This window comes from Trichoplusia ni, chromosome 2 (genome assembly GCF_003590095.1).
Source record: "Trichoplusia ni isolate ovarian cell line Hi5 chromosome 2, tn1, whole genome shotgun sequence".
In the NCBI taxonomy this organism is placed as follows: Eukaryota; Metazoa; Arthropoda; class Insecta; order Lepidoptera; family Noctuidae; genus Trichoplusia; species Trichoplusia ni.
Window position 1 is genome coordinate 6,641,042 of NC_039479.1, and position 27,454 is coordinate 6,668,495.

General features: G+C 33.9%; 1 protein-coding gene across 1 annotated transcript in view; it reads left to right on the plus strand.

Moving 5' to 3' along the window:
* The first annotated feature begins 4,409 nt into the window (after positions 1-4,409).
* Positions 4,410-27,454, plus strand: part of LOC113505352 — a 38,347-nt gene continuing 15,302 nt past the window's right edge. The window contains exon 1 of the mRNA XM_026888003.1: positions 4,410-4,878. Within this exon, the coding sequence (XP_026743804.1) occupies positions 4,674-4,878 (205 nt within the window). The 5' untranslated portion in view covers positions 4,410-4,673. The remainder of the gene's footprint in view (positions 4,879-27,454) is intronic.

The following is a 27,454-nucleotide window of genomic DNA, read 5'->3' on the forward strand; positions in this document are numbered from 1 at the left end:
CATTATCACCATTTCAATATCTGATGATGGGATCTTGTAGAAATCGGGGGAACTCTTCAATAAATAACAGCAGATTAACCGCAATGGTTGCTATAGCATATCTAAGCATTGTTTACCGCCATCACACAACATATTGTCACGCCTGTACTCACTACAAAGGTTATAAAAACTATTTCGAAAAAAAATAATGTTCAAGGGCACTTACAAAGTTTTACAAAAAACGCAATACTGAAACTAATTTGAAGTCGGTTTTTTTTTGTGAAAATTTTGATTATAAACATCGTTTACGGTCGTTGGCGCCATGCCGAGCGCCAAGCAATCTTGACGGTCTTAACGACCATTCATGATTAATTTGTCACATGGTTTAGTAGCTTAAGGGGTCAAAACATTAATTTGCATGATAATTTATAGCAGAAATATGTATATGACGCGAATTTTGTGCGGTAGTATGTAGGTAGTTTAAATGGTAGCAAATAATGCTTATGTTGGTTTAAATTTTGCAAAAAGGTAGGTTTATGAAGTGTTTGTAAGTTTTTTAAGTTTTAAAATAAAAAAAAAATGCTTAAAATACTGGTATAGGCTATACAAAACGAGTATATCATTCAGTATTTGAGTACTTTATTCCGTAAATATTAATACCAATATTTCAGTATTAATATGTATTAAGTGAAATACGCGAATAACAACTTTTCTCTTCGGCTTACAAAACTTATACAAACCCACTCTACCCACACAGAATTTTTTCTTCGTCACACTAAACATTTTTTTTTTATTTTGTCTCGAAAAAGGTTTTATTCGGTCATTCACATTTTTTATTTTTCTTTTTTTTTAACTTTAACCTGCATCCATAAATTTGATTTGAGTTGGATACATACCATAAAGTCAAGAGTCGATTCTCAAAAGATGAAATCAAATTAAATAATTCTTTAAGGGTAAGTTCTCATGACTCCCTCCGTATTTTGTTGAATGTTTTTATTAAACAGTTAATAAATCAAAAGGAATGAAAAATTGAATTTCAATCAAGGTCTGTTGAATCAAATTCAATATTGCTTTGAAGTTCAGACATTCTTAGATATACCTACAATGTTTAAATGTAAATTGATCAAAAAAATACTTTCTAAGCGGCGGTATGGGTATGAAATTTTTTAGCAAACAATTCCCTTTTTTAAATTTGCTAATATAAAAAGTAATGTGTAATTTTTCCTTGTTTTTGTTGAATTTGTTTATATTTTCAAGTATTAAAGTGCACTTACTTTTATAGTTTCGCACAAAAGAAAATCGAGTTCGTCTTAAATATTATTGTAAACAAACCCGGCCCCTTGTGTCGTCAACTTTCTAAAGAAAGGAATTCCGCATTTACGACCAAGTGCTAAATGTTGTACCCATTTACTGCCATGTTATTTGAAGTCAAGCTAAAACTGTCAAGCGCGAGTCCTTTCCGAAGCGAGTGACCCGTCAAAGCGATAATGTTGATGGCAAGTTATGAAGTAGTGAGCTACTAATTAATCCAATTGGTTTCAAGATGGCCACGTTCAAATTTGTGAGGTTTTGTTTTTTTGGAAATCCTTTTTTACTTCCTCGCCTTGAGAAAGGTGAAGGGGTGCAAGAACTTTTACCGGTTTAAACTACCGGAATGCTTTTCCATTTTCTTTAGTTAGGGGCCAAGCAGGAACCTTGACAGTTATCTAAAATAGGTGAAAATAAGTTATTCAATATATTTATATCGTTATATTTACGTAAAGCGTCATTACCATATTTTAAGGATTATTTTATGATGTAACATACTATTAATAGTTATTAATTTTTTATGTTTGTGGAAGTTATAGAATATCAGGCATTATGTAATTTAAATTGCCTTTATTATGTAAGGAGAAATTAAATGCTAACTGTGTCAAATTAGTGGAGTTAGGAGTTAAAGTCCAATAAGCCTGTCAATAGTGTCAATAAATAGTATCGCGAGTCTGTCGAGGACCATTTTTCATTGACCGAATTTAATGCGTGAAGCATTAAGTTTAAATCTTAAGTTTTAAGTATCTACTAATGTATGTACAATAAGGCGATTCAGTGATGACAAGACGAAAAATGAATAAGTAAAAATATCGAATTGGTAAATGAACCTAAAATATTCATCATGAAACCTAGAAAAAAATCGTATATAAACAGGTACCTATCTGTCATTAATTGTACAAAAAAAAGTTAAAGTATTTAGAAAAACTGATTGAGGAAACCCAGACGTCACGAGTCGTTGGTAACCTAGTATTAAAATCAGTTTTTTGTTAAGAATTAAATCATCCCAATAAGTCAGCATGATTTATAAATATATACAACACCATTAATATGAATATATGGAATTATCGTGTTAAAAAAAAATGGCAGAGGCAAGATGGCTGTTAGAAATGCAAAGCAAACACTAATTCTGTATGTAGGATCGATCACCTATGAGTCTTCTTTCTAATCGTAATTTTTTTAATTAAATGGAATACCAAAACAAGGCTCATAACTGCACTAAACAACTTAACAGAAATTAATAACACTGGGATTAATAATACAATAGGCACAGTGTTAATAATAAAATAAGCCGCGTCTATGTGTAAGTGATCCATATGAAACAAGGTTTAAACACCCCAGTAGTAGAGGCGTTTACATAAAAAATAGCACCAACATTGCATATTTGAAATAGTCTTAAGATGAAATACGCAACACCGATCTGTTGTAACAAGCTCAGCCTAATTTATGTAAATACATGCTAGTTCCGTACCGCTGGCCGCAAACAATAGCACTTCCTGATCTAAGTGTTTTCAAAATGGTGCGCACGCGCAACTTCGTTTTAGCGATAAATGATCAGCTGAGATTGGTTCGATGCTATCTATTTGGAACGGTGTCTAGACAATCAGTATCATTTTATGGCGAATATAGAAGGTATTGTATAGCTTAGATCCTGCTCTCTCTGGCTGCTCGTCTTTACCTGACTCCGAAACCGTCTTACGTAGTAACATCTCTTGGCTCAAATTGTTCCTCAAGAGAAGTGATTTTTTTACGATCCTGAGATGAAACATCATTTCTATATATGAGCATGATATATAGACGTCAACTATTGCAGAAATACCATTTGGAGCCAAGCAGAATAGAGGCTAATAAAGTCTCGCCAAAATTTCGATCAAAACAGTTTAGCCTGCACTTTGATTAACAGTATGCTCGTACCTATAGTATAAGTGAAAACCACGGATAGAAGAACAAATTGCTAATTAACATGCAGTATATGTCTGCATTATCTCGCTTCACACCAAAAAGAGAATTTACAAAAAAGGTTTTAGGAATAAATAGGTTGTATTTAGCGTCCTTGATCCTGGTAACGAATTGCGTAATACAATCTTAAATTACAAACGTTACATGTCTTGTGTTAGTGTTTTCCTACTTTTTGCTTAGTTTTCAATTAATAAGAGTGTTATTGACAATTGTCGTTAAAAGTACGCTTAAGGAGAGACATCCGAGTGTCAAAGGTTCTATGAACTTTTTGACGGTCAGTTGTATAAACTGAGTTAGTAAGATATTGGCTTCAGTCTTATTTTTTAAATACTCTAGGGCAGACTCTATATTATCTCTATATTTAAATATACACATGTATTATTATATATATATTTGTAAATTAAATTCATTTTATGTGGATTTTTTTTTCATAAGTTCTCTGTTTAATGTTTCAAAACAATATTTGGATTGATGTTTAGTCTTATGCTAAACATCAATTTACTGTGAAAATAAAATATGATAAATTGACATTTATAAAGCCAAGTCAAAGTCACTTTCGGAAAAGTGAGATTGCATTCCTGCGGATACCAAAAATATTTTTTAAAAGCTGACCGCGCCTTGGAAGGCTTTCGACAAGACATCGTAACGCCTTCTTTTGAATCAAGTTTCGAATACAAAAGCTGATGTGTCTTGTTATTAAAGCCGCTCTTTAAAAGTTATCTTAGAGGTTCAACATATACAAATGGAAGAAAAATAACTAGTATTGAGACGACCTTTCCTTTTGAGTTTAAAATAAACTATCTATGTACTCTGACATTTTTGTTTTAAGATATACATATTATACGGATTTAAGTGAGAGCGGAGGTGAACTTGTCAAGCTACTCGAGTAAGAACAGCTATCATTGATAAGAAAATGAGATACGAAAAATTGACCATACATGGGTTATAGGAAACTAGAAAATCAGGATTTATTTTTAATCAATGTAATTTTTAAAAATAAATGGCTATTATCTCGAGGTTATTTTTAACGATATAACTAATTTTGGAGTTTCAGGGAAAGTTTAAACTAACATACAAACGCATAGCCACTGACTATCGCAAGTTTTCAATAATTTATGTAGAGCAGAAAAAAATAAAACCATATTTCTATTATAACTTGTCACATATTCCCAATTCGCGGGCTTCTATCACTACCCTTGAAAGCGTCTCGTTATTGTTTCAGATGTACAAAGAAAGCGTCTCGATCGTCGCGTGCGCAGCTTTACCTTATAACCGCGCCAGTTCCCACGCGCGGAGCACAACATCACGCCCGGCCGGCGCGCGCGCACGGTAACCTCGCACCAACGAGTTCGCGCCAATTTTCCACAACGTATTATGTAAACAAATTTAACTTTTCTAGTGTTTACAATAAGATACAATATTTAAAAATGCGTTTAGTGATGTTTTTCTGTGTGTCTGTGTGTGTGGTGGTAGGTCAAGATTTGAACGACATGGTGAATATGCCGAAGTACGATCAGAGGTACGACTATCTGGACGTTGACGCGATTTTCACGAATAAAAGACTAGTCAGGAATTATGTGGATTGTCTAATTAATGCGCAGCGGTGCACGCCCGAAGGAAAAGCTTTGAAAAGTAAGTGGTTTCTTATATTTATATAACAACGTACTGAAAAATATTGTAGAGAACAAATATTAAATCTATTTAAGCAGATAAATAAAAACAGTTCCGCCGCTGTTTAGGTTTTGAATTTCAAATGCGTATAATTAACGCACCTAAGCCTACCTAGCTAATGTTTTTCAAAAAAATAATTAAATCTTAAAAAAAATATACTTAAAACCTGCACTTGGTGTAAGTACATAGAAAAATCAAAATAATTTTAGGTTTCTTTTCATGCTGATTATGGTGATAAGTATATAGCCTATAGCCACATACTAAATATGATTCACGTTAATTATGCAACTTATACGAAAGGTCAATGAATTTAATCAAATTCAGAAGTAAAGTAAAATAACTGAACTGCAAGGTTAACAGTAATTTAAGATTAATAAAAGTGAAGGTCAAAATATTTGTTAATAATGAAAATAATATTCTGAGTTGGTTGGATGACGCTTATAATTAGTAGTTATATAGACGCCTTTTCATCGTTAGACGCACCAAAAACGCGCCATCCTTTTTTTTTGCTCCGCCCTAAAGAAAACTCTTTTTTTCACAAATTTCACAAATCAAAAGCTGTTTTCATTCATATTGTTGTAAAAAAATATTGTTGATAACTTGATTTTGAATAGATTCTTCGGAAAATAATTTATCGCTAGACTTTTCTCAAGAAGTGTATCAAGCGGATGGGCCCCTAGTATGTATACAAAGGTCAAATCTTTAGATAAATGGCTAATGATAATATACAAACGTGCTTACTTGTTCAAAATAATACTAGTTGTTCATAAAGATGGTCATTCCGTAGATATCATATTTCATATCATTGAATGTAGTTGATGTAAGTTACATTTTTTAATTAAGCCAAAATCCAGACCCAACGTTCATCTACTAATATTGTAATAAATAAATTATGTCCCGACGTTATACTTGTTAATGCTTATGATTATCCTTTAGTCCGAGTACAAATTCAGGCATTCCGATCTAATTTGGTACGCGGATGGAACCAGGGGAGAAGTGCCTTTTGTAGCCTTGTGTTTGTGTCTTTTGAGCTGATGGCTTTAAGTCGTGGTTACCCCTCGTGGGAACCCAATTCGACGGGCCTGTTGGTCTAGTGGTTAGTGACCCTGACTGCTATACCGCAGGTCGTGGGTTAGATTCCCGCCCAGGACAAATGTTGTGTGATGAGCATGATCATTTGTTCTGGTGTCTGGGTGTAATTTATCTATAATATGTATGTATTTAGAAATATATAAGTAAGTTTATCAGTTGTCTGGTTACCATAACACAAGCTCTGCTTAGCTTGGGATTAGATAACCGTGTGTGAGTTGTCCCAGGATATTATATTATATATTATTATATATAATTATCATTATTGTTTACTGCATTTACTGTCCCACTGAAAGGCAAAGGCCTACCTTCCTTCCAATTGCCTCCGTGTAAGGAAAACCCAATATCCGACCTTATTTTTCTTGTAGATATTATTGTCAATTCAATTTATACACAAAACGACCGCTTAACTTCATTGCCAATAGACCCAAGAACAAATACTCGAATCTATAATGAATAGAAATGCAATCCGTGTGTACTGAAGTGGATCAAACTGGTGCACACACTTCTTACAATACATTTCTACTGACTTTAGCAACTCGCGTGGGAAGACAACTATCCAAACTGTTTTCTTCACACAGTTATTTTAAATTACTTAATGGTATTTCACGAACTGTTGGTTTGTTTAAGCTATACAATGAATTTAGCCTTTTCCGAACTGTGTTTGGGTCCATTCGTACCATATACAGGCTTAGTACTAGTGTTGTAAAATAGAACGACTGGTTATGCAGAAGACCTCTGTCATATTTAAAATATCTATGCATAAAATAGGTTATGGAAACATGCTGAAGAAACAGATATCGTGGACTCGAGATACGAAGTGAAGGGAATAATTCAAATAAGGAATAAATTTCATTATCGTAATAAATACCTGTCTCCAAGAATGTGAGTAGACTATTCGGCATGTTGGTCTTCTGACAATATTTCATGACTAGCCTATTTGTTTCGTAAAACCGAACGTTGGATAGTTCCGATATTTTTTATTTCTGTTATCACAACTGCTAGCACTATTATCTAAAGACATGATATTAAGTGAATGTTTAACTACTTATGTACATTTAAACATTACGGGATATCCTTTTTGATAGCATCAGGTTTGCAGTTTAACAAAAAACGTTAAAACCTTGTTTCAATTTCAATATCATTTTAGATAATTAACAATATAGTTCTTTTTTAATATTATGATTTGCTGCTACAGTATTATTACATACATTTTGATATATTGACCGAATGATAAATTTAAAAAATTGCAAATCAGGTTTTAAGTCGGCACTCTATCACTTTAATGTGTAGGCTACACGATAAAATAAACTACACACAGTCACTTAGTTTTGATCCGGTGGATACTTACTATACAACAATAATACAATTAAGTAGGTTTAAGAGGATTCAAAATATTCATAGAAATAAAAAGAATAGTAAATAGAACAGAGTAGAATAACAGTAGCATGTATACCATATTTACAACGTAACAATTACTTATCTACCGTTATTCCCACCGTGACTACCCTGACCGCCTACCAAGAAATCCTGTCGCTATAGTTTAAGTAAAACGTCGCTACTCGCAATGTAGAGCACCGTCCCTCTTCCACAAGATGAACAGTGCTGCTTCAAGTGCTCTTAGTACAGGCACAGATTTCCCCTCTTAACATTTACTATCTAGTTTTTGCGCAACTCAATAATCTCACGCTGTCACTTTTATGCGATAAAAAATGAAAGTTTTCAAAATCCGTCTTACGAATTAATTCACGGCACGTGCGGATCTGTCACCAATATTTATGTAGATATGCGAACTACGATTTATTAGGAAATATTAGATGTTTTCGTAATCATTTATATTCAATTTTAGTCCTATTGTGTTACTTAAGTGTGTCACAACTGTTGTTGGAAAAGCTGAACTTAAGCCCTATACATTTATCTTACCGGCTGAAACGCTTATGACTACAACCCACGCCCAGAGCACGGCTTCGGGATATGTCGGACTCTTGCCAACTTATAACTCCCCGGGGTCCATCAACTGCCTGAGCCAGAGCCACGGGATCGCTCGTGGATTCCATGTTCTCATGAACTCAAATAGGGTGCCCTTATACCGTAGTACCCTAATAAATGCTCACATTCCAAACCACACTGGTGAAGCATACGCTCTATCTTCGGAACCGTACAAAATACAAAAAGAAAAAATACTCCCTATAAAAGCTTTGACCATATCAACCGTTGCATAGTCTAGATTTGATATGAGACTAAACATTACACGTTAAACTTACGTTTATGACATATTTACGTATTAATTGTTAATGGTGCGTCTCGCCTTGTTATTTCAACGCATGTAATTGTATAATCATGTGTAAAGTTTCCACTGATAATTCAAGTCATTATTAATTACTGATTAGTTCAGGGGAAATATCTGCATATGTGTATGTAGGAATCGTACTTAAAGTATATGTTAGGTAGGTATAGTTATATAATTAGATAGTTAATAACTTCTTCGTGCAGTGAAGGACCCTCTAGTCCGTATAGAGTCCGTAAAAATACGATAGGATTTTTGAAAACAATATATTCACTACTGGTGATAGAGGGCTAACAGACAGGTAGACAGCGGAGCCTTAGTAGGACGGATTGGTATTTACCCATTAACCGAATACCAAACGTAGATATCGAATACAGAACCATTATTTTTACGTTAATATGCTAATCCACACTATCTGCCCATCACGAACACCCATTTCGTAACTACATATTCTTTCTAGTATAACATTACGAAATATCTAGACATTCACTCGAACAGCTTAATACAAGTACAAATCGCAATCTTAATTGTTATTGTAGGTATTTGTTTTGTTTTGTGATTGTTTGAAAGTGTATTAAAAATGTATGGAACAATTAATAAGCACATCCAAAGTTTTGTGCATTATTGTTTGTTTCAAGACTATTTCTGGTATCTTCGTTTTGTTAACCCTGTGAAAAAACATACACAAGACTGCCGAATTGAGAACCTCCCCATTTTTAAGTCGGTTAGAAAGAGCCTACATAAGTTGATAGTACATACTACATATTGAATCACGCCATCTTTTGATGTTTTTACAGCACTATGTGCGTAAATAAATTACACAGATACATTATGCAAATTGATGCAGGTGTCCACTCCTAGTCATATAGCAAACATTTCGCATAAAATTATTATTGAATCGAAAATAAATTACAAATTACTCGGAATATGCGTGTTGTGCCATGTGCAGGTATATCGAGGAATCATTTGTAACGTTACGACCGATCTAGGTAAGGATTTTCATTAGTTTAAACTAGTTCAATAAACTATGATGACTGGAAGGAAAAACAATTTTCAGTAAAACGCTTCAGTGTTTTAAAGTAATGTCAATTAAAAAAAAATGCGGGAGTTCTTTTATCATTAAGAAATCAAAGAGGAAAAGCCGATCTTCTTCCAGTGCTTTAAATATTTTAACAATACTTATAATCGTTATCGTCGAGTGTTTAATTTGCATTCTTTGCATAAAAATACACCACACCGCTACGCCAAAACCACAAAACAATTCTACACAAAAACACCATTTATAGTTCACATACTTTATACGATTGTCTTTTATACAATAAAGACCCATTATAACTGGGAAAGTCTTGAGTGTAACTACAGTTAGGAATATTAAATGGTAGTACATCAAAGGGCCGGCCATTATACTCGCACTGCACGGCCGAGACCCTATTACAGCCTCCCTTCACCGATACTTCGCAGGCTTAGACCTTTTATACGCTTCAAACGATTGCTAAAGAGGATAATTTGCATGAGAAAATCTAATGAGTAGATACTTGTAACTTAATACACATTAATAAACACTTCACTCTATCATCTATACTCTATACTAATATATATATATTATTATATGTATAAAGCTGAAGAGTTTGTTTGTTTGAACGCGCTAATCTCAGGAACTACTGGTTCAAATCGAAAAATTCATTATGTGTTCAATAGATCATTCATCGAGGAAGGTTTTAGGCTATATACCATCACGCTGCGACTAATAGGAGCGAAGATACAACGGAAAATGTGGAATAAACAGGGTGGATATTAATCATAACTTATATCTTCTAACCACGCGGACGAAGCCGCGGTCAACAGCTAGCCCATCATATAACTTAATAACTTAATTCAGGGCTTTAAACTGGATTATTTGACACTTTCCTAAATAGTTTGACAACACAATAACTGGAAATTCAGTACGGGACGGAACACTGTCGGTCCAATCAATTTGGATTCATCATCTCAGCTTATCGCCGTCCACTGCTGAACGTAGGCCTCCCCCAAAGAGCGCCAACCATCCCGGTCCTGGGCAGCCCGTTGGAATGATGATGTCTCATTTATCCAATCTCCATTCCGTCGTAAGCTGGTCTTTGATTGTGTATTGTAGCTAAAAATAGGCAGTTTAGTTTATGTTAACAACTTACTGTATGTCGTACTATAATTACATGTACCAGTTCAAGTTCTTTTTTTAAATAAACCGGATCAATATATTAGGTGACTACAAAATGGCCCCTTCAACTCGTATGTGAGTACAACTTAATGTTGAACATTGATACTTTGTTTTCGAACATGTTGATCCCTTAATAAGTACCTACATCAATAGTAATAATAGATCTTCAGGGGTTATTAAGTAGTCTAGGTAAAGATAGCTAGTAAAAAGTAAGTGTACTGGTAAGTGACGTCACATGAGATTTTATTTCAGTGTATGATTTTAATTTTTGTTTACGAGATAAAAGAAAACATGTATTCCCAATATTTTTTGAAATCTATCCTTATTTATGAACATTAATGCACATTTCTTCTATTTCATTTCCAAAAAGTAAAAAAGCCGCTTTGTGAACAATTACAGGCCACTAAAAATTTGTATTCATAAAGTACCAGTTTAAAAAAGAGATCATTCGTCATTACCGATGCGGTCATCTTGTTGTGTATTATTGCTTGATAAATTAATGATGGACTTCCGATTGAAGAACTGTATGGTAATTACTAGAGCTGCGCTGTAAACAGGCATTTAATGATAGCTCAACTGACACACTATTACGACATTATTGGATCTTATTGGTGAAGTTAGAAATATGATATGTGTATTTATTCCATTTTCGGATCACCACATTCACTTAAATAATTGCATTCGACGATAAGAGATGCCGCGCTATGCCGTGTTCCTCTGTTTTTTTTTATAATCTGTGGTCTTCATACAATCCAGATTAATTATATTTTCGCAGTAATGTATTAGGTAATATTATAACACATTAATTCGTCAGTTTGTAACTTAATTACATTCTTTTAAACAGGCTATTTAGAAGGTCATTGCTCTGTTATTTTATTCTAAAAATACTACTAAGGAGTTTGTTATAAGTAAACAGGTAAGGGTACAAAAAATACTAACACCGACCAAGGAGTTTATATATATTATGTACTCACAAAATCTTTAAGATTTATACAGTTTGTTATAATGACTTCCGTGAGAGATTCGTTTAGGTGTGGGATGCTGAGAGAACATGATTAATACGAAAATTACTCCATGCAACACGCAAACGAGAAAATTATCAAGTTCATCACTTTTTTGTTAATATTTTTAAGTATATTTTTTAATATTTTTAAGTAGATTTAATAACAAATTTCGTGAGGCGAATTCATAATTATTTTACGTAACGGTTTACTCACGCGAATTTATCGGAATCGCCCGACTAGTTTCTTTAATCAGGACTTTACGTGGTGGTTCTTAAATCAAATTTTTATCAAATTGAACCTTTTATGGAATCCAACAAAAAAGAAATCACAAGAAAAATATGCATACAATATTCTATGTCATTTTGCTTGTCAATGCTCATGGTTTAAAGTAGTAAAAACTCAATGAATATGCAGTTCTTTATTGTTTAATGTTTAGACAAAAGCCTATTGAGTTAATTAAAGGCTTTTACTAGCTATAATTGTGACAATAGGTACCTACTTATAAGATAACCTCAAGAACATTATTTCTGAGATGTGACTAAAATCCATAATCCTCACTTAAACATTTGAATATTTATTGATAGAACATAATAACCTAAAAATACATAATATTTCTTTTATTTTAATATAGTTCGTGAAGCGGGTTCATAGTTAATTATGGACGGTTTACGTTATAAGTAATAGTCTAGTTTTAAGGCTACTTAGAGGTCTAGACTTGTGACTGACGATCTCCGTGGTCGAGTGATGTACGCAACGGTTTCAAGGTAACGCTATCTCTGAGGTAACGGGTTCGATCCCCGGTCGGGTCATTGTAAAAATTCACATTTCTACATTGTCTCGGGTCTAGGTGTTTGTGGTACCTTCGTTGTATCTGAATTCCATAACACAAGTGTTTTAGCAACTTACTTTGGGTTCGGAAGAATGTATGCGATGTTGTCCGTACTTGTCCTAGTCAACATTCATAGACTTTAACGGTAACTATACCTAAATAGAAAATAACTTACTACAAATAACCTACCTCAAAGATTAATATATGTGTTTGTTTTATGATATAAACACTACGTTCCTCTAGCGGCAATAAATTATCGATTAGACACACTCCATCTTGTAATAGAACTCAACGATCCATGGTAGATTTATGAAGACATTATTTACAATACAAATAAATACAAATAATACTTTAACAATATCTAGCAAACTCTTAGTACAATAAATAATAAATAAACAAAACAAAATCTAAAATAGTATGTTCTTAATATACTTACGATAAATTTATTGTGCTTTGATGCAAAACTGTTGAATGTATCTAATAATATCGTTGAGGCTAGCAAAGGAATTTTAATTCTAAGGGCTCTTCGATTCGAATTAAAAAAAAACACACAAAAAAAAATGCCAGCTGCCACAGAGCTCATAAATCTTTATATAAATAGTAAAGCGTTCCAAATTCAAATTGCAAAACGTAACGCACAATACTAACTACAAAATTATTTAAATTTGTCATTACTGTGTTATTTTAAGGTTATGTTTTGATAAAAATAACTCAGAACGTCTATTTGTAAATTTAATGACATATGGGAGCGTTGCGAAATGTCCCTTTGTTGGCCAATGCACGAAATTACATATAGTTGGAATCGTGACTCGAAACCAAACAAATTGGCTTTAATTAGGTTAATCTTAGTAATGGCAACTGTTTTGCATAGTATTTGCATTTTATTTAAACAACGCAAATTAATATTCTAATGTTTATTGTAATTTGTAATTTATAATTTAAGGTAGGCATAGAGGACATTCTTAGGTATTAGTATTTAATATAATTAGGTATGCCTACATACAAAATGAACAAGTACCTACATGCTGGTGTTTTGAATAATACATATAATTATCTTATCTAAAAGGTCACACTGTAATTATCCCACATTTGAAACAGCAGCAAAAAAGTGAAGCAAATAAAGTAATTTAAAAATTAAAAGTTGTTATTAACAGAATCAAATAAAATGAGGATTCTTTTTCATTTTGCGTACTTAACGATATTTCATATGCGACCTTGGTGTAACACTGCGATAAACATCTTAAAAAATAAACTACAAACATTGCTGTAATTATCAATTAAGACTCAAACTATGTGTTCGATTCAAAATAGTTTAAAAATAACTTTTTAAGGATCCATACAATAACAAAAAAAAAAAAGAACGTAAAACCGGTATTTTTATTGTCTTGTTTGGATCCATTTTTGAATTGCAAACGTGACATCCTTAGCAAAACTGTTCTTAATTCAACTTCCGAATGAAAATATTTTGTCTCATGCAAAAGGTCAAAGCACTGTTTTTATACTCTTAATTTTTAAATAACATTTTCAATATCGTACATTTACATATTTAGTAAATAGTGTAAAGTCAAGATTATGTACATGTCTTTTTTATACGATACAAAATTTTATGCACTAACAACTATTTATCAAAAATTTTATCTTACAGGCCTATAATAATGCCAATATATAATGCGAGCACATAAAATAAAAAATAAGATGGAATTTTATTAAGAATAATTAAAAAAAGGAAGGTAAAAATTGTTGTTCGAGGTTGGCGGGAAAAAGCTGAATATGGTTCTCGTAAATATACAAAAGAACAGGTCTAACTACAAACCAGATTTAAAATATCCTTGAAGAGATTTTCAATAAACCTGATGGATATAGCAAACTCATTTTTAACTTAATTTGTTTTTAATACCAAATGAAACTTGTAAATTTATATTTTTTCTACCATATTAAAATAACAAGGACACTGTAATAAGTAACTTATTACGTAGTTTTCTGGCCATTTCAATGTTTTTTTTTTTATTGTTTATCGACTAACTTTTAATCGAATAAAAAACAACATACAAATATAGCAAATTAATAGTCCTGAACTAATTTAATTGCTATTAATTGATAGTAATAGGCCTGTTGTTTAGGGATTATCTCTAGTCCTATTTTTAACCACAGTTATTGCTGTTATTAAAAACTAAGCAAAAACTATTGTACGTCATGCTGAACAATTTAACATGGGAAAATCCTCATGGGCGTTGAAGGATGGGCAAATATAATCAGGCAAGAAATATATGTAGCGTCGCTTTTTTCCAAAGGCCTACCACCTCATAAAGAACTTAATACTGTTGCTGTTTGGAGGCGGGGTGCAGCTCTACATAGTAAGAGCGACTGCAATATTAAAACATTAAGAATTTGCGGATCCAGAATATACTTTTCTTTTACTTAGCAGGCATCGCGTTATAGCTCTTTTGTCGAAGTGTCAATGAAGAAGAGTAAGAGTATTCAAACGCCACACTGAACAACTTAATGTAGATCGGCACTTCACCTAATCAGCTGCAACAGTTTCAGTAGATGATGGTCAAATCCAGTGGCATAGAAAACGATAAAAAACTAGTGAATGATGATAAGGTCAAGAACCAAGCATCTTATTAATCCAGCCGCCAGAAACACATAGTGTTACTCGCCTTGTACAAATTGTACAGAATATTCAACAGATTCTCTACAATTTTTGCGGTTTACACTAAAATTAGTTATGACTTCCTTTGGTTTATTCTCGCAGAGGTAATAAACTTTTAAGGTCATTAGTGCAGTAAAATTAAGCTAGAAGATTCTATGTATGATCAAAATCTGCGAGTAAAAGCCTTGGAAAAAATTAGTAGTTAGTTGAACAAAATCACAAATGCTTTTTCGTCTGTTGTTTACATCTGTGACTACTGCTGTTGACTGGCAAAGTGGCGAAATTTCGCGCAAAGTGGGTTGGTGTGGATCTTTAATAATATAGTACTGGCCATCCGTCCAGTCTTTGTTACGTTAAATACAAAATGTATATAATACTAGCTGACCCAGCAACCGTTGTTTTGCCTAATAAACTATTTCTAGTTGTATGTATTTTAATGCCACATTATAAAAAAATCAAAACAAAAAAAATCGCCCAAGAAATAAAAAAGAAAAACAGTTTTATTGTGAGCAACCCTTATCACTTAGGGGTATGAGAAATAGACGTTTTCTATTCTCGGACCTACCTAATATGTATACAAAATTTCATAAGAATCGCTCGAACAGTTTCGGAGGAGTACGGTAACTAACATCGTGACACGGGAATTTTATATATTAGAAGATGATATTCGAAATCAGTCGTTCCATTCATACGAGTAACAACAAGCATGCATTAAGCCGCTTTACCAAACCTACATAAAATAAATGTTACGTACATTACCGTTTATTAGAAAAATATGAATACGATTCCACACAAAAGTTTGTGTTGACGTACTAGTCAATATCTAAATGACAGGTACCGTACTGTTGTCATACAACACGCCAATCAAAAGGAAGTTTCGAAAGTGAAATCGGTCGTGTGTGATAAAGCACCGTTTTGCTACCGAGCGTGGCCGACATTAATACTGTCACAAATACCATTGTGTGACAAGACTCATGGATGACTTATGGGTATAAGATGAGTCTGAATTATGAAGACTTTTAAATGTACTATAATACTTTGTAATGGATTTCTGGTATACTTTAACAATTAAGGGGGATCCTTAAGCTTTAATCTGTAGAAACAATTAAAAATGACTGCTAAAGTTGGAAGAGCCTTTCAATTATCGAATATACTTTTTTTATTAAAAGAAATCACCAATGAGGTTTGATACACTTTTCAGTTTTTAATTTTGTTCAAGGCTGTTTATTAAAATAATGTTTATTGAATAATATTTCCAGATTTTATCGCGGTTTAATTTTAGATTTTAGTTCCCGACGTTTCCAAACCTTTGCAGGTATCATGGTCACGGGCAGACTGAGATGGCGTTCGTCTTGACAGAAGATGTTGCTCGTTCTACCTTCATATTTTAATTAATTATTTGTGGTCCGACCTACGCAGTATGAGCTCACTGTGTCTTGATGTCTTGCAGCGCTGCTCTTGGGTTTGGCCTTGAGTTTATTTATTATTGGATCCCAAGTAGGTGATATCTTCAGATATTTCCAGTTCATTAAACTATTTACCTTCCTATGTATAGGTACTCAAGAATAAGAGATATAAAGACATATATAACACACTGATGATTACGTATCAAGTAGCTGTAAAATCAGTTTTCCATTCGGGCATGCGATCTAGTTTACCGTTCAGATTAGAACCTCCTTAAATCGTTTCCGCTTGTAAATATTCTTTGTTTACTTACATGGTAATACAGTGACCGACGACCGTTGTATGGCATAGTTGTATGTAAGGTCGTCCATTGCGCATGCGCGTCACGCTGTCCGATCATTGGAGCCGATCATTGATCGCAAGCGCAACGTCAAACGTGTTGGAGTAGGGTTGATAGAGACAATCCCATAATTATTATTACCTATTATCAGTAGAATCAGTTTTAGTCTTCCTAGTGGTAGAAGTCCCGAAACTACGATATAATCTTAGATACTTCTATACTAATATATAAAGCTGAAGAGTTTTTGTGTTGAATAGACCATTCATCGAGGAAGGTTGTAGGCTATATACCATCACGCTACGACTAATAGGAGCGAAGATACAATGGAAAATGTAGCAAAAACGGGGAAAAATATTCATCATCGACTGCTTCCGTTCAAAATTCCTAACTTACATCTTCTACCACGCGGACGAAGTCACGGGCAACATGTAGTGGATAGATAAAGGTAAAGAGGGTTTATTCCGATAAAAATGGTTGTTAGAAACTACCCCGGGAAAGAGTAAAATTTCGAATATATGTAATTCTAGACTTTATTTGTTGCCCTGAGCTGAGAAGTTCTGCGCTAATAAAAGTTTTTACTGTTTGCTATTGTCTTTTTTATCTTTTAATGAGATTTAAGACTTTGTTAATATTAATATTTAATTTATACGTTCAAGGTCATTTTCAACAGATGAATACAATAGTGCCAGCCGTGACTAATTACCGACTTACATCATATAACAGTGGTAAAAAATGTGCGGACGACAATCTACATGCTATGGTAATTAGTTACTTTGAGACATGGACTATATCAGTCAAGATTTGTGTTCTTATGTAATAGTACCTACACCTTAATTTTTTGATGAAGTTTTGAAGACAAACGTCTCGAGTTCGATCCCAAGACACACAACGAGTTTTTGAATGTTGTGTGCGTTTTAGAAATAAATATCACAGCTTCCGTATTTCAGAATGATCACTTTTCGGTCGTATCGGAATGATGTTGGAAAGCTCAAAATATCAAAAAATAAAATCTATTCAGATCTAGGTTCTGACTAACTTTAAATAAATCATATATTTATTGCATGTAGAATTAGGTCATTTTCATTTCTATAAAGCCAACAATTGCATTCAGACAAGTATTACGATTATACTATTAGTAATAATTTATAGAAAATTGAAAGGGTACTTATATTTATTTAGTGATAAGATATTTTTTGTATAGTAATGATTTTTCTTGACAAAACATATGTACAGGATTAAACAACGATAAGCATACGCCGAATGTACTTCTGTTTGCTTCCCCCTAGCGATTGAATAAACAGATTTATTATCAGTGAAAACTGGAGAAAACTGTCTACCAACTACCAACATTTAGCTCAAGCCCTAAACACCACTTCACTAGATCACAATCCAGGTTAGCCGGCACCACCGAGAGAAAGTTGAACCACACGTTGTACTGAATTTTCCACTTGATATAAAGTGTTGGAAAGTGGAAAGTAGATCCTGTTGGCAAACCACCAAGATACACGGAAGTGGACTATTGTATGTAGCCCTCGTAATGAGAGAGACTCCCTAAAGTTGTATTGTAAATGTGAAAAAGAGATAGCGCTCTACGGAATGTAATGCGCTGTCACACTTCCACAATAACAATTTATTTTTATGATTTTGTTTTAAGCTTACTGAGGGTATACCATCGCGTCTTAAAGTAATGTTATTATGGATGTGGAAGCGTGACAAGTCAATGCACGGCGTAGAGCGGTCTTTGTTACACTCGGAATTAGATTACTCTAAGACATGATGGTAGAGCCCCATTTCAGGTTATTTTTCTGTTATCCAATGAACAAATCGAGGCCTTCCTGAGGTAATTCATTTCTTACAAAACATTAAGAATTAGATCGATTTAGTACCTTGTTACGATGCCTATTTTTCTTAAAAAAAAACCTGTGCATCGCCAATCAATGCAGCGCTCCTTCCCGTTTCCATTGTTGACAGCCCTGCTACTAGTTATAACATTTTGGTAGGCTGTTTGTCCGTAATTGAGAAATGAATCACTCGGCCGATGCCCTCTACTTAGTGAAGACTTGGCTTGTCTATAGTAAGGTCATGACCCGGAAACACAATAATAGTTAAATAACGAAGTTTATATGCTGATGTTCCGTTAAAAACTGCGTAATAAGTATAATGAAAGGCTTGCTTAAGTTATTTGAGGACACACTGCCCGTAACAAAGTACTTGTTTATTTTTCTGAAAAAACTGTCTCCCGCGCTAAGGAACTTAATCCTTGTGCCTCGGGAGACTTTCACAAATATTCAAGTCACATGCGTAAGACACCCAAACTTAGAACTAGCTGTCGTAGGTCATATATATGTCCTATGCAGGGATCGAAATCAGGACACGTCGCGCACAGTGGTTTAGCGTTGTGACCCACTAAATTGAAAACCTACATCCTACGCTCCATTTTTACTTTGAAAATTTAACAGATGTCTCATTAGTAAAACTAAAAAAGGAAACAGTTATAAATAGCCCGGTTATCACATGTACTGATCAAACTCGACGTTAAAGAAGCTGCGTGTTCGCACGATATGTTGTCACGCTCACGATCATTCCTCGGTCTACTGAAATAGATACCTGGTATCACATTAAAATAATGATTACAGAAGTTTCACTTCACTTCACAAGAAACTTGTCAAAATAATTTGACTAAAGTAAAAAAAAATCAACAATTTTAAAAATTTATGCGTTTCTATTGCAGTTTTTACATTTGATGACCAATTTAGATTTTTTTGTGTTATTTAAATCTCGTAACAGTCGTAACCAATGGACAATCTATATTTTCTGTTGGTAGTAAAAATTATGTATGCTACATGAATAACCTGTTTTTGGACCTTCTGTACTTAAAAAAACTTATTTTTAATTAAATAGTGCGACAGGCACAGGAAATATACTGAGCCAAGGTCGTTATATTGTTTTGGTTGACTTGACAATGTCAATCTGTGAAAGGAATCCGGTTTGTATGTGACGTAGAGACAAATTCGCGCGCGAAAATGTTTGAATTAAGAACTTTAATTGTATTAAACCTTTTTGCTTGGAGCTCTTCAAGGACTTTTGATAAAATCGAGACTGCAATATAATTAAAAACAGGTAATATCAAAGCCTTAAGAAATAAGTATTAAATAAAAATACACTATTAATGAGTGATTTTTTAAGAAAGACTTGAGTTTTGAGAACATTGACCCCGTTTAGCATCAAGCAATCTAAAATTAGACAGGCAACTTAGTGATCAGAAAAAACACCTAAAGTTAATTTACTGTAACAGTATATAAATGCAGTATAATTGCTTCAGTTATTTTTTACAAATAGAATAGATAATTTTTCTGACGCCTCTTAAGTTGAATAATATTTACGATGTTAAAAAATATCCTAATAACGGGATATACAACTATCATGTAACTGTTTTTCAAGAAGTAAGAAAAGTAAGACAGTCTTAAAATTACTGATACAAAATAACGAGATATTAACGAAACAAACACACATACATACATACATACAAGGTCAAACTGAGAACCTCCTGTTTTTGAAATCGGTAAAGAAAAACTTCTTTGCCAAGTGACATTTCTACATTCGCTTACGTCAAAAGAAAACTGTCAAATGTATGAGGATGACAGGAAAAGGTCAAGTGACTCATCGAAACGACGTCATTTTCATACATCTTCTTCATGAGCCCATATTCGTCCACTGCTGGACATAGGCGTCCCCTATTGCACGCCATCGAGATCTATATTCGGCTGCTCGCATCCAGCTCCTGCTATCCTGCGCAGATCATCACTCCATTTTCATACGTTCGCTTTAATTGATTTTAACGATTGTAGACATGTTATATTTAGTGTCTCCAATAGACAGTACTTGCTGTTGAGTATTAGACACAAAGCTATCCTATTGTTTCTTTGGAAAATCACCACAACCGTCACAATCAGCTGATGATTAAGTGTTTGGCTCATAGTCATACAATTCAGAACGGAAACGCTGAATAAAGATGTTATTTATTATGTCACGTACAAACTCAAATCAATTGAATCACTCCACCTTAACGGGAATGTTTAGAAAACCCGCAAATATAGCCACACTATGAATACAAAGATCATTTCATAGAATTGATGCGTCTATTTTGTTTTGTTGTGACATTTTTGTAATTCTTTATCCGTGACCTGTGATGCTCATATTTTAAGCTATCGAGCTGTCTACTAGAATATTTAAACTATGTTACTATTTATATGACTTTAATCAGAAGCTAGCTGGGACTGGATGCGGAAGGCGGGTGTTGTGGCGCCACTTAAGAGAGGCCTGTGTCCAGCAGTAGACTGCTCTTTTGTTATTTCCAAAAACCGACTCCCGCCTTAAGAAATAAACCTATTTATGAGTATTTAATACTATGCTCAATTTTAACAACAAATACTCAATTATAAGCTAAGCCTAGGATTTCCTCTCATCATCGGACTACATTTCAAACGATTGACACGCTAAATATCATCCCTATTATTGCTATAAACAAATTCTAACCTACCACATGAGTTACTTGACTCAAATTCCTTTGCCACATCATTACCACTCATCAATCAACTTTATATAATTATTAACATGACGTGAAACAACTTGTCAGTAAAGTATTAGAAACGTTAAACTTGACCGATTAGTTTTTATGATGGTCTATACAAACATAGTGACTCATTACCCATGTTCAAAACTGTGAATGAATAATTATATGTTTATATCAGTACCTACTATATGTATTTGTACTTGCTGTGAAGAATAGTTCAAGTTTTAACTCCCATCGTTTGTTTATTGAAAACTGCTCTTAAAGTAGTGTTACACACTTCTTAGAATCACAAAGCCGAGTGCTACAGGTCGTCACGCCAAACAAAATGTAAGCGACGTGTCGCGAGTTAGATCCCCGCGTAGACCAAGCATTTGTGAGATCCACAATAAGTAAATTAAGTAGTGAAGATAAGGTTATAAATTAGTAAGTATAATAAGTAGTAGTAAACATCTAGAAAAAAGGAGCTTCGGAAGATTATTTTTAAACAGATTCATATTCCAGCTTCAAGCTAGCCAGCATTCGTCCACTGCTGGACATAGGCTTCCCCAATTGCACGGCATCCAGATCTATCTTCGGCTGCTCGCATCCAGCTCCTGCCAGCCATCTACTTTACTAGGCTGTAATTCTATCTAAGGCCTAACTATGTACAATTTACAGCTGTACTTGTGTAGAAAATGTATTAGTTATAACAATAACCATTAACGATTCTCTATCCGTACACAGTATGTAACCAAGCAGTTCCTACTCACACAGTGTCGGAAACTCTGATGTCCACTTACGGAAAAACAAGGTGATATATTTATAAGTATGCGTGACCCGTAGTATATAGGTAACACATTTCAATAGACGAACATATATGGAAAAGTTTTATGCATGTAGTAGGTAAAATTAAAACACGACGGAACTTAAATTGAAGTCTGATTGGTATTAAATCAAACAAACGAGGTTTTATGGTATTTTTTATAAAGAATCAGCCTGTTTTTTCTATGCTGCGATTGAGCCAAACATTGTATACCAACTATATAACAATTTGAACTCTTAAAGAACAGTTGTAGATCAATCCATTAAATTGAAGTGACTAACTTTGTTTTAGCTTATCATCTGCTATAATAATATGTATGATCATTATAGATTGAGCGATTGCCTACCTGACCTCCGCATAAACTTCTAATTAGGTTAATCCATTCCTAAGAATATACTTGTTTACATAGTTGTACTAACTTAGTCAATATTAAATATAGGCTTATGATGGGACCAATTATTAAGGGGTTGGTGTAATTTTTCGGTGTAAATAAATCCACACTTGTCAACTATAAATTATAACTACTTACAAGAAATACTCTTGACAGAAAAAACTACCTAGATATTATTTTGGCCCAACGTAGTTTCCGAGCTCAAGGTTTCGTGCTTGATAATCCCTAGCGGAATTATCGGAAATTCTATGAATACTTTCCATAGAGTTTCCGATAATTTTCGATTATGCAATGTACCCAAATAGACTAACAGGTAGTAAGTTGTGGTTTTAGTATCACTCGAATAATTCGACCGGAAGTCTTCCTACTTTCTTAGTTTCCTGCTGCGATAATCTCGTCACTTAGCGCATGCTTTGCCACTATCTACTTGGTGGTTACCACCTTTCAAAGTTCATTTGTGGAAGCGAGACAGAGATCTAGATCATATAGAGTAGATCACGCTCTAACCATACGTCCAAATAAAATATTATTAAAAAGGGCTTTAGAAACTTTACGTCAGACCACTCTTACACGGCATTGAGATTGAATACCTTATTTTTAGATTCAGTTTAAATATCATTACCCTTTTACTATTTAAATAAAATCAGACATTTCAGTTATTTCGAGGTCATATTTAGTACTTTTTTATTTCATCGACAAATTAAATTACCATATGCAGTATATGTAATAAATATTCATAAATAAGTATATAATAATACAAATGTAGTTTTACGTGTAAACTGACCTTTTAAAACTTCGAATTAAATGCAGGTTTGCGGTCTTTAAAACCCGTCGAAAATTAAAATTACAAAATTGTGCAATCACAAGTGATCTAATGCCAGAAGTCATTCTGCCAGTAACCTTTAAGGAAAATCGATAATAAAAAATGGGTAAATACATCGAATAATTATTTACAACGAAACTTACGAATATAATTTGTATATTTCGTTAAACCTGCTTAGGCAAAAAAATAAGAGTGTGTTAAGGGGTTTTCCAGACCGATACACAGATCACGTATCCTTTTAGCCAGATTAATTTAGCCAATTTCGAAATCGTGTTCGAACTAAACAAATTGCCTAAAAAAAGAGGTATCTTAAAGTAAGTAGGTAGCTTCTTAAGAACTGTCAAAACACATGTTTATGTCAAACTACTTTTTGTACCCTCTTGATTATAGGTTTCTATCGTACCACACTCAGGGGGTCTACATCTACCTGTTAATGTAATATTGTTAGAGAAAAAAGACGTTTATTACTTAGGACAAGGTAGGTCCTAGCACCGCAATATTCATCGTAAGATTTTCCTACCTAACTTTAAATTGCTTTTAGTATATGAAATTATCAATATTAGCCATAATTCGATGTAAAGTATTAAATATGTTAGATATATAGAAGAGGGAAGGAATGCTTTACCTGGGACACGAATAGCTCGTATATCTTCAAAATATATAAAATTCCCGTGTCACGATGTTAGTTACCGTTCTCTTCCGAAACGGTTTGACCGTGTTTTATGAAATTTTGTATACATATTGGATAGGTCTGAGAATATAACAACATCTGTTTTTCATACCCCTAAGTGTTAAGGGTTGCTCACACAAAAAAAATATATTTTATTTTTTGGACGAAATTTTTTTTTTATAATGTGGCATGAAAAATACATACAACTAGAAATAATTTATTAGGCAAAATAACGTTTGCTGGGTCAGCTAGTATTGTTATAAAAACGCATACATTATACACTGGTGGTCCTATAAAACTCTAATAAAAACGTAACAACTTAAGCTCTGTCAGTCACGATATTAACTTGTTTATACCTAGATCATGATATAATCAGCTTTAATTGCCACATACTAATTAGGTGAATAAATTGCAATTAATAAGACTAGGCGAGCGGCGACGATGTGACGGGTAAGACTATGATGACAGGTGGAATAGAAAACTTCAAATGTATAAGAATGACATCCCTGTCGGGTTTGATGTGATTTTGACTTATTTTGTCATTTAATAGCATTAAGCTTGGAGAAATGTAAGTAGTCAGGCCCCGAGCCCCAATTCTGCTATTTACAATGACCAATGAATAAATGGTAACGGGATTAAATTAGACACGAAGCATAAGCATTTTACCAACAAAATTGGAAATTGATTATGTTGACCTTGAGTGTTAAAATTAGGGACCCGGTCTCTAAATTGATATATTTTCGACCCCAATGTATCACAACTTTTTATCATCGAGTTCTTCTCTACAATATTGCAATATTTTTTTTTAATATTATTGTTCTCGATTCGCGGTTTTCCATGCGCATTCTGCGGTTTTGCTATAAATAATCTGTGGTCGACAGCTGTCAACATTAGTTAAGCGAGTAATAAATAACAAAATATTATAAAGGTGAAGACAGTGTAATTAATTATTGCCAATGAAAATTAATTGATATCCATGACATAGAATGTACATTGTCTTACTTACGAATTTTAATGACTGAGTTTTAAGCCTATACCGTCTTTATGGTCTCCCCATAGACGTCCAACACTCTCTGCTCCTTTCTGGCCATTACTTTCTAACGGCCGCTTTCTATATTCGATCCCGAATCTAAGATTCCGATCAATCCAGATTTTTCTCAATCCCTCGATTGAGCTTGAATCTGCATTTCTTTAATCGATCTCGTCTCGAAATCTATCGAAAAAAAACGGATAGATCGCCCTGCTAAACGTTTTGTTTTACGCATGTGCCGAAAAAGTACTTCAGCGATTATTAATGTGTAAAATGGTGGCTATTTTCTTAAAGCTTATCTATTTTATGTATAATCACTAGAAATTGCACAAAACACAAAAATAAAAGATTGGGAAGTCGTAGCGGTAAATACTATAATTCTACCTGAAAATTAGAAAAAGCATAAACGACAATAATCGTTTATTGATGAGCAACGGAACGTCAGTCAATCGAAAAGTTGTCAGTCAGTTTGACATTAACATAATATATTTTAAAATCGCAAGTTTATTTGTTGTTTGTTTTTCCGATGTCTCAGCTATAGAATAGAATACAGCGGTAATATTCGAGCGCATTCAGAATAAGTTCACGCGCCATCTGTACAAGAAACTGTATGGGGTGTATCCGTTCTACCTACTCATGGATCCCACTCTGTTTGTTCTGAGCATGGTTGGCAATGATCAACTGTATATGAGACGGGAGTTTGCACTGGTCGTCTTCTTGGTGAAGGTGCTTCGTGGAGTGGAGAATCACCCGGAAGTATTGCAGTGCTTGAGCGTGTGTACCGGACCGCTTCGTGTGGCGGCGGCGAAGCCCGCACCTACAGCGAGAACAAATTTGCTCGCCAAAGCACCTCTTACAAGAGCTCTCCACACCACCAACTTCTTCAAAATCAGACTGACGTGTTTATGTGTTTTTAATAATGTAATGTGTTGCAATTTTTGTTTAGTTTAAGTTCTAAGTTGTCGCATTAGGGTAAACCCTGTAATGAAACTTCATGGTTTTAAATAAATAAATCAAAACGAGAATATTATAATCGTTATCTATTGATTCCAGTATTACAGATATTGGTAAAAGTGTACTTAGTACACAAAAACTATAATACCGAAAGAAAAAAGTTTAAGCGTCCGCTGGTCTTTAGCTTAAATCCTTGACCCCCGTTTACAAGTAAAGTACAGAATAAAAACAGCCACTTGATACATCACAATCACAATTACAAATTTTGAGGACAGATTTTGTTCGTCGTCGCTGTCACTACTATCCCAGTCCGATAGCTGAGCTAATACTTCAAGATCGCTATCACTATCACTTGAAAATATTTCCATTTTCAGAGATTTCTCAGTACAATCCGTAAAAAAATGGGGATCGCGATTATAGATCAAAAATGTCAAAAATCGATTTGTCAAAACCAGAGATCGGTTATAGAAAACGCATAACTGTCACTTTCATACAAATACCAATCTAAAATCTCGATCCGCCCTCCCAAAGATAGATTGAAGAAAAAGATCGACAAAACGATCCATGGATCGGTTATAGAAACACTAAAAGTTGAAAATGGATTCAAATGTCAATCTCGATCCGTAAATTAGGGATTGAGATCGAATATAGAAAGCGGCCGTAAGACATTTAAAATGTCGAAACTCTATAATATTCAATCCATAATCCAATAAATCCAACAAACTTATTCAAAGGAATCACTAGCTCTTTATTGCATGGGATGACGCAACAAAGCAACCTCGTCCTAGGACAAATACCTAAGACTACACAGAGTATTGAGCAATCTTATTTCCTAAGGATAATAATGCGGTCTGTATCGATTTACGACACGCAAGACTATGCTACAAATGTTAAATACTACGTAGATACGTTTGAATATTTTGCTGAAGATGTTCTTGCTTTAAAAAACAATTGAATAAGACGTCATACACTGGATACTTGAGGACAAGGGGAGACTTCGCGGCAGGCCGAAAAGAAGATGGCGGGACGACTGAACCTTTTCGCGCGAAATCTGACCTCTTTTAGCCATATACCAAAATTAATGGAAGGAGTGAAGACAGGCCTTTGCCCTGCAGTGGGACACTAATGGCTGATAATAAAGGGGCACTGCCAATGATACATTGTTTGTTTAATAAATTACGAATTTGTCGGATAATTCAAGCGCGTTTCAAAGTCCTTTAAATTTTATCTCGAAATACTGAGTATGTTGAGGCACAACATTTTATCAAACATAGATTTTTTTAAGCTTTTTGAACAGTCAAACTGGAAACTTATATGTTTGACGGTCTTGTAGATCAAATTCGAAACCAATAACGCATCTTATCTTAAACACAACCATTTCGACTCTCATTGTTTAAACGAGGTACCTACACACAAAATTATCTAAGTATTGTTTTTAAATTATACAGAGAAGCTGACCCCAGTAACGTGGGATACTAATTATGTTTAAGC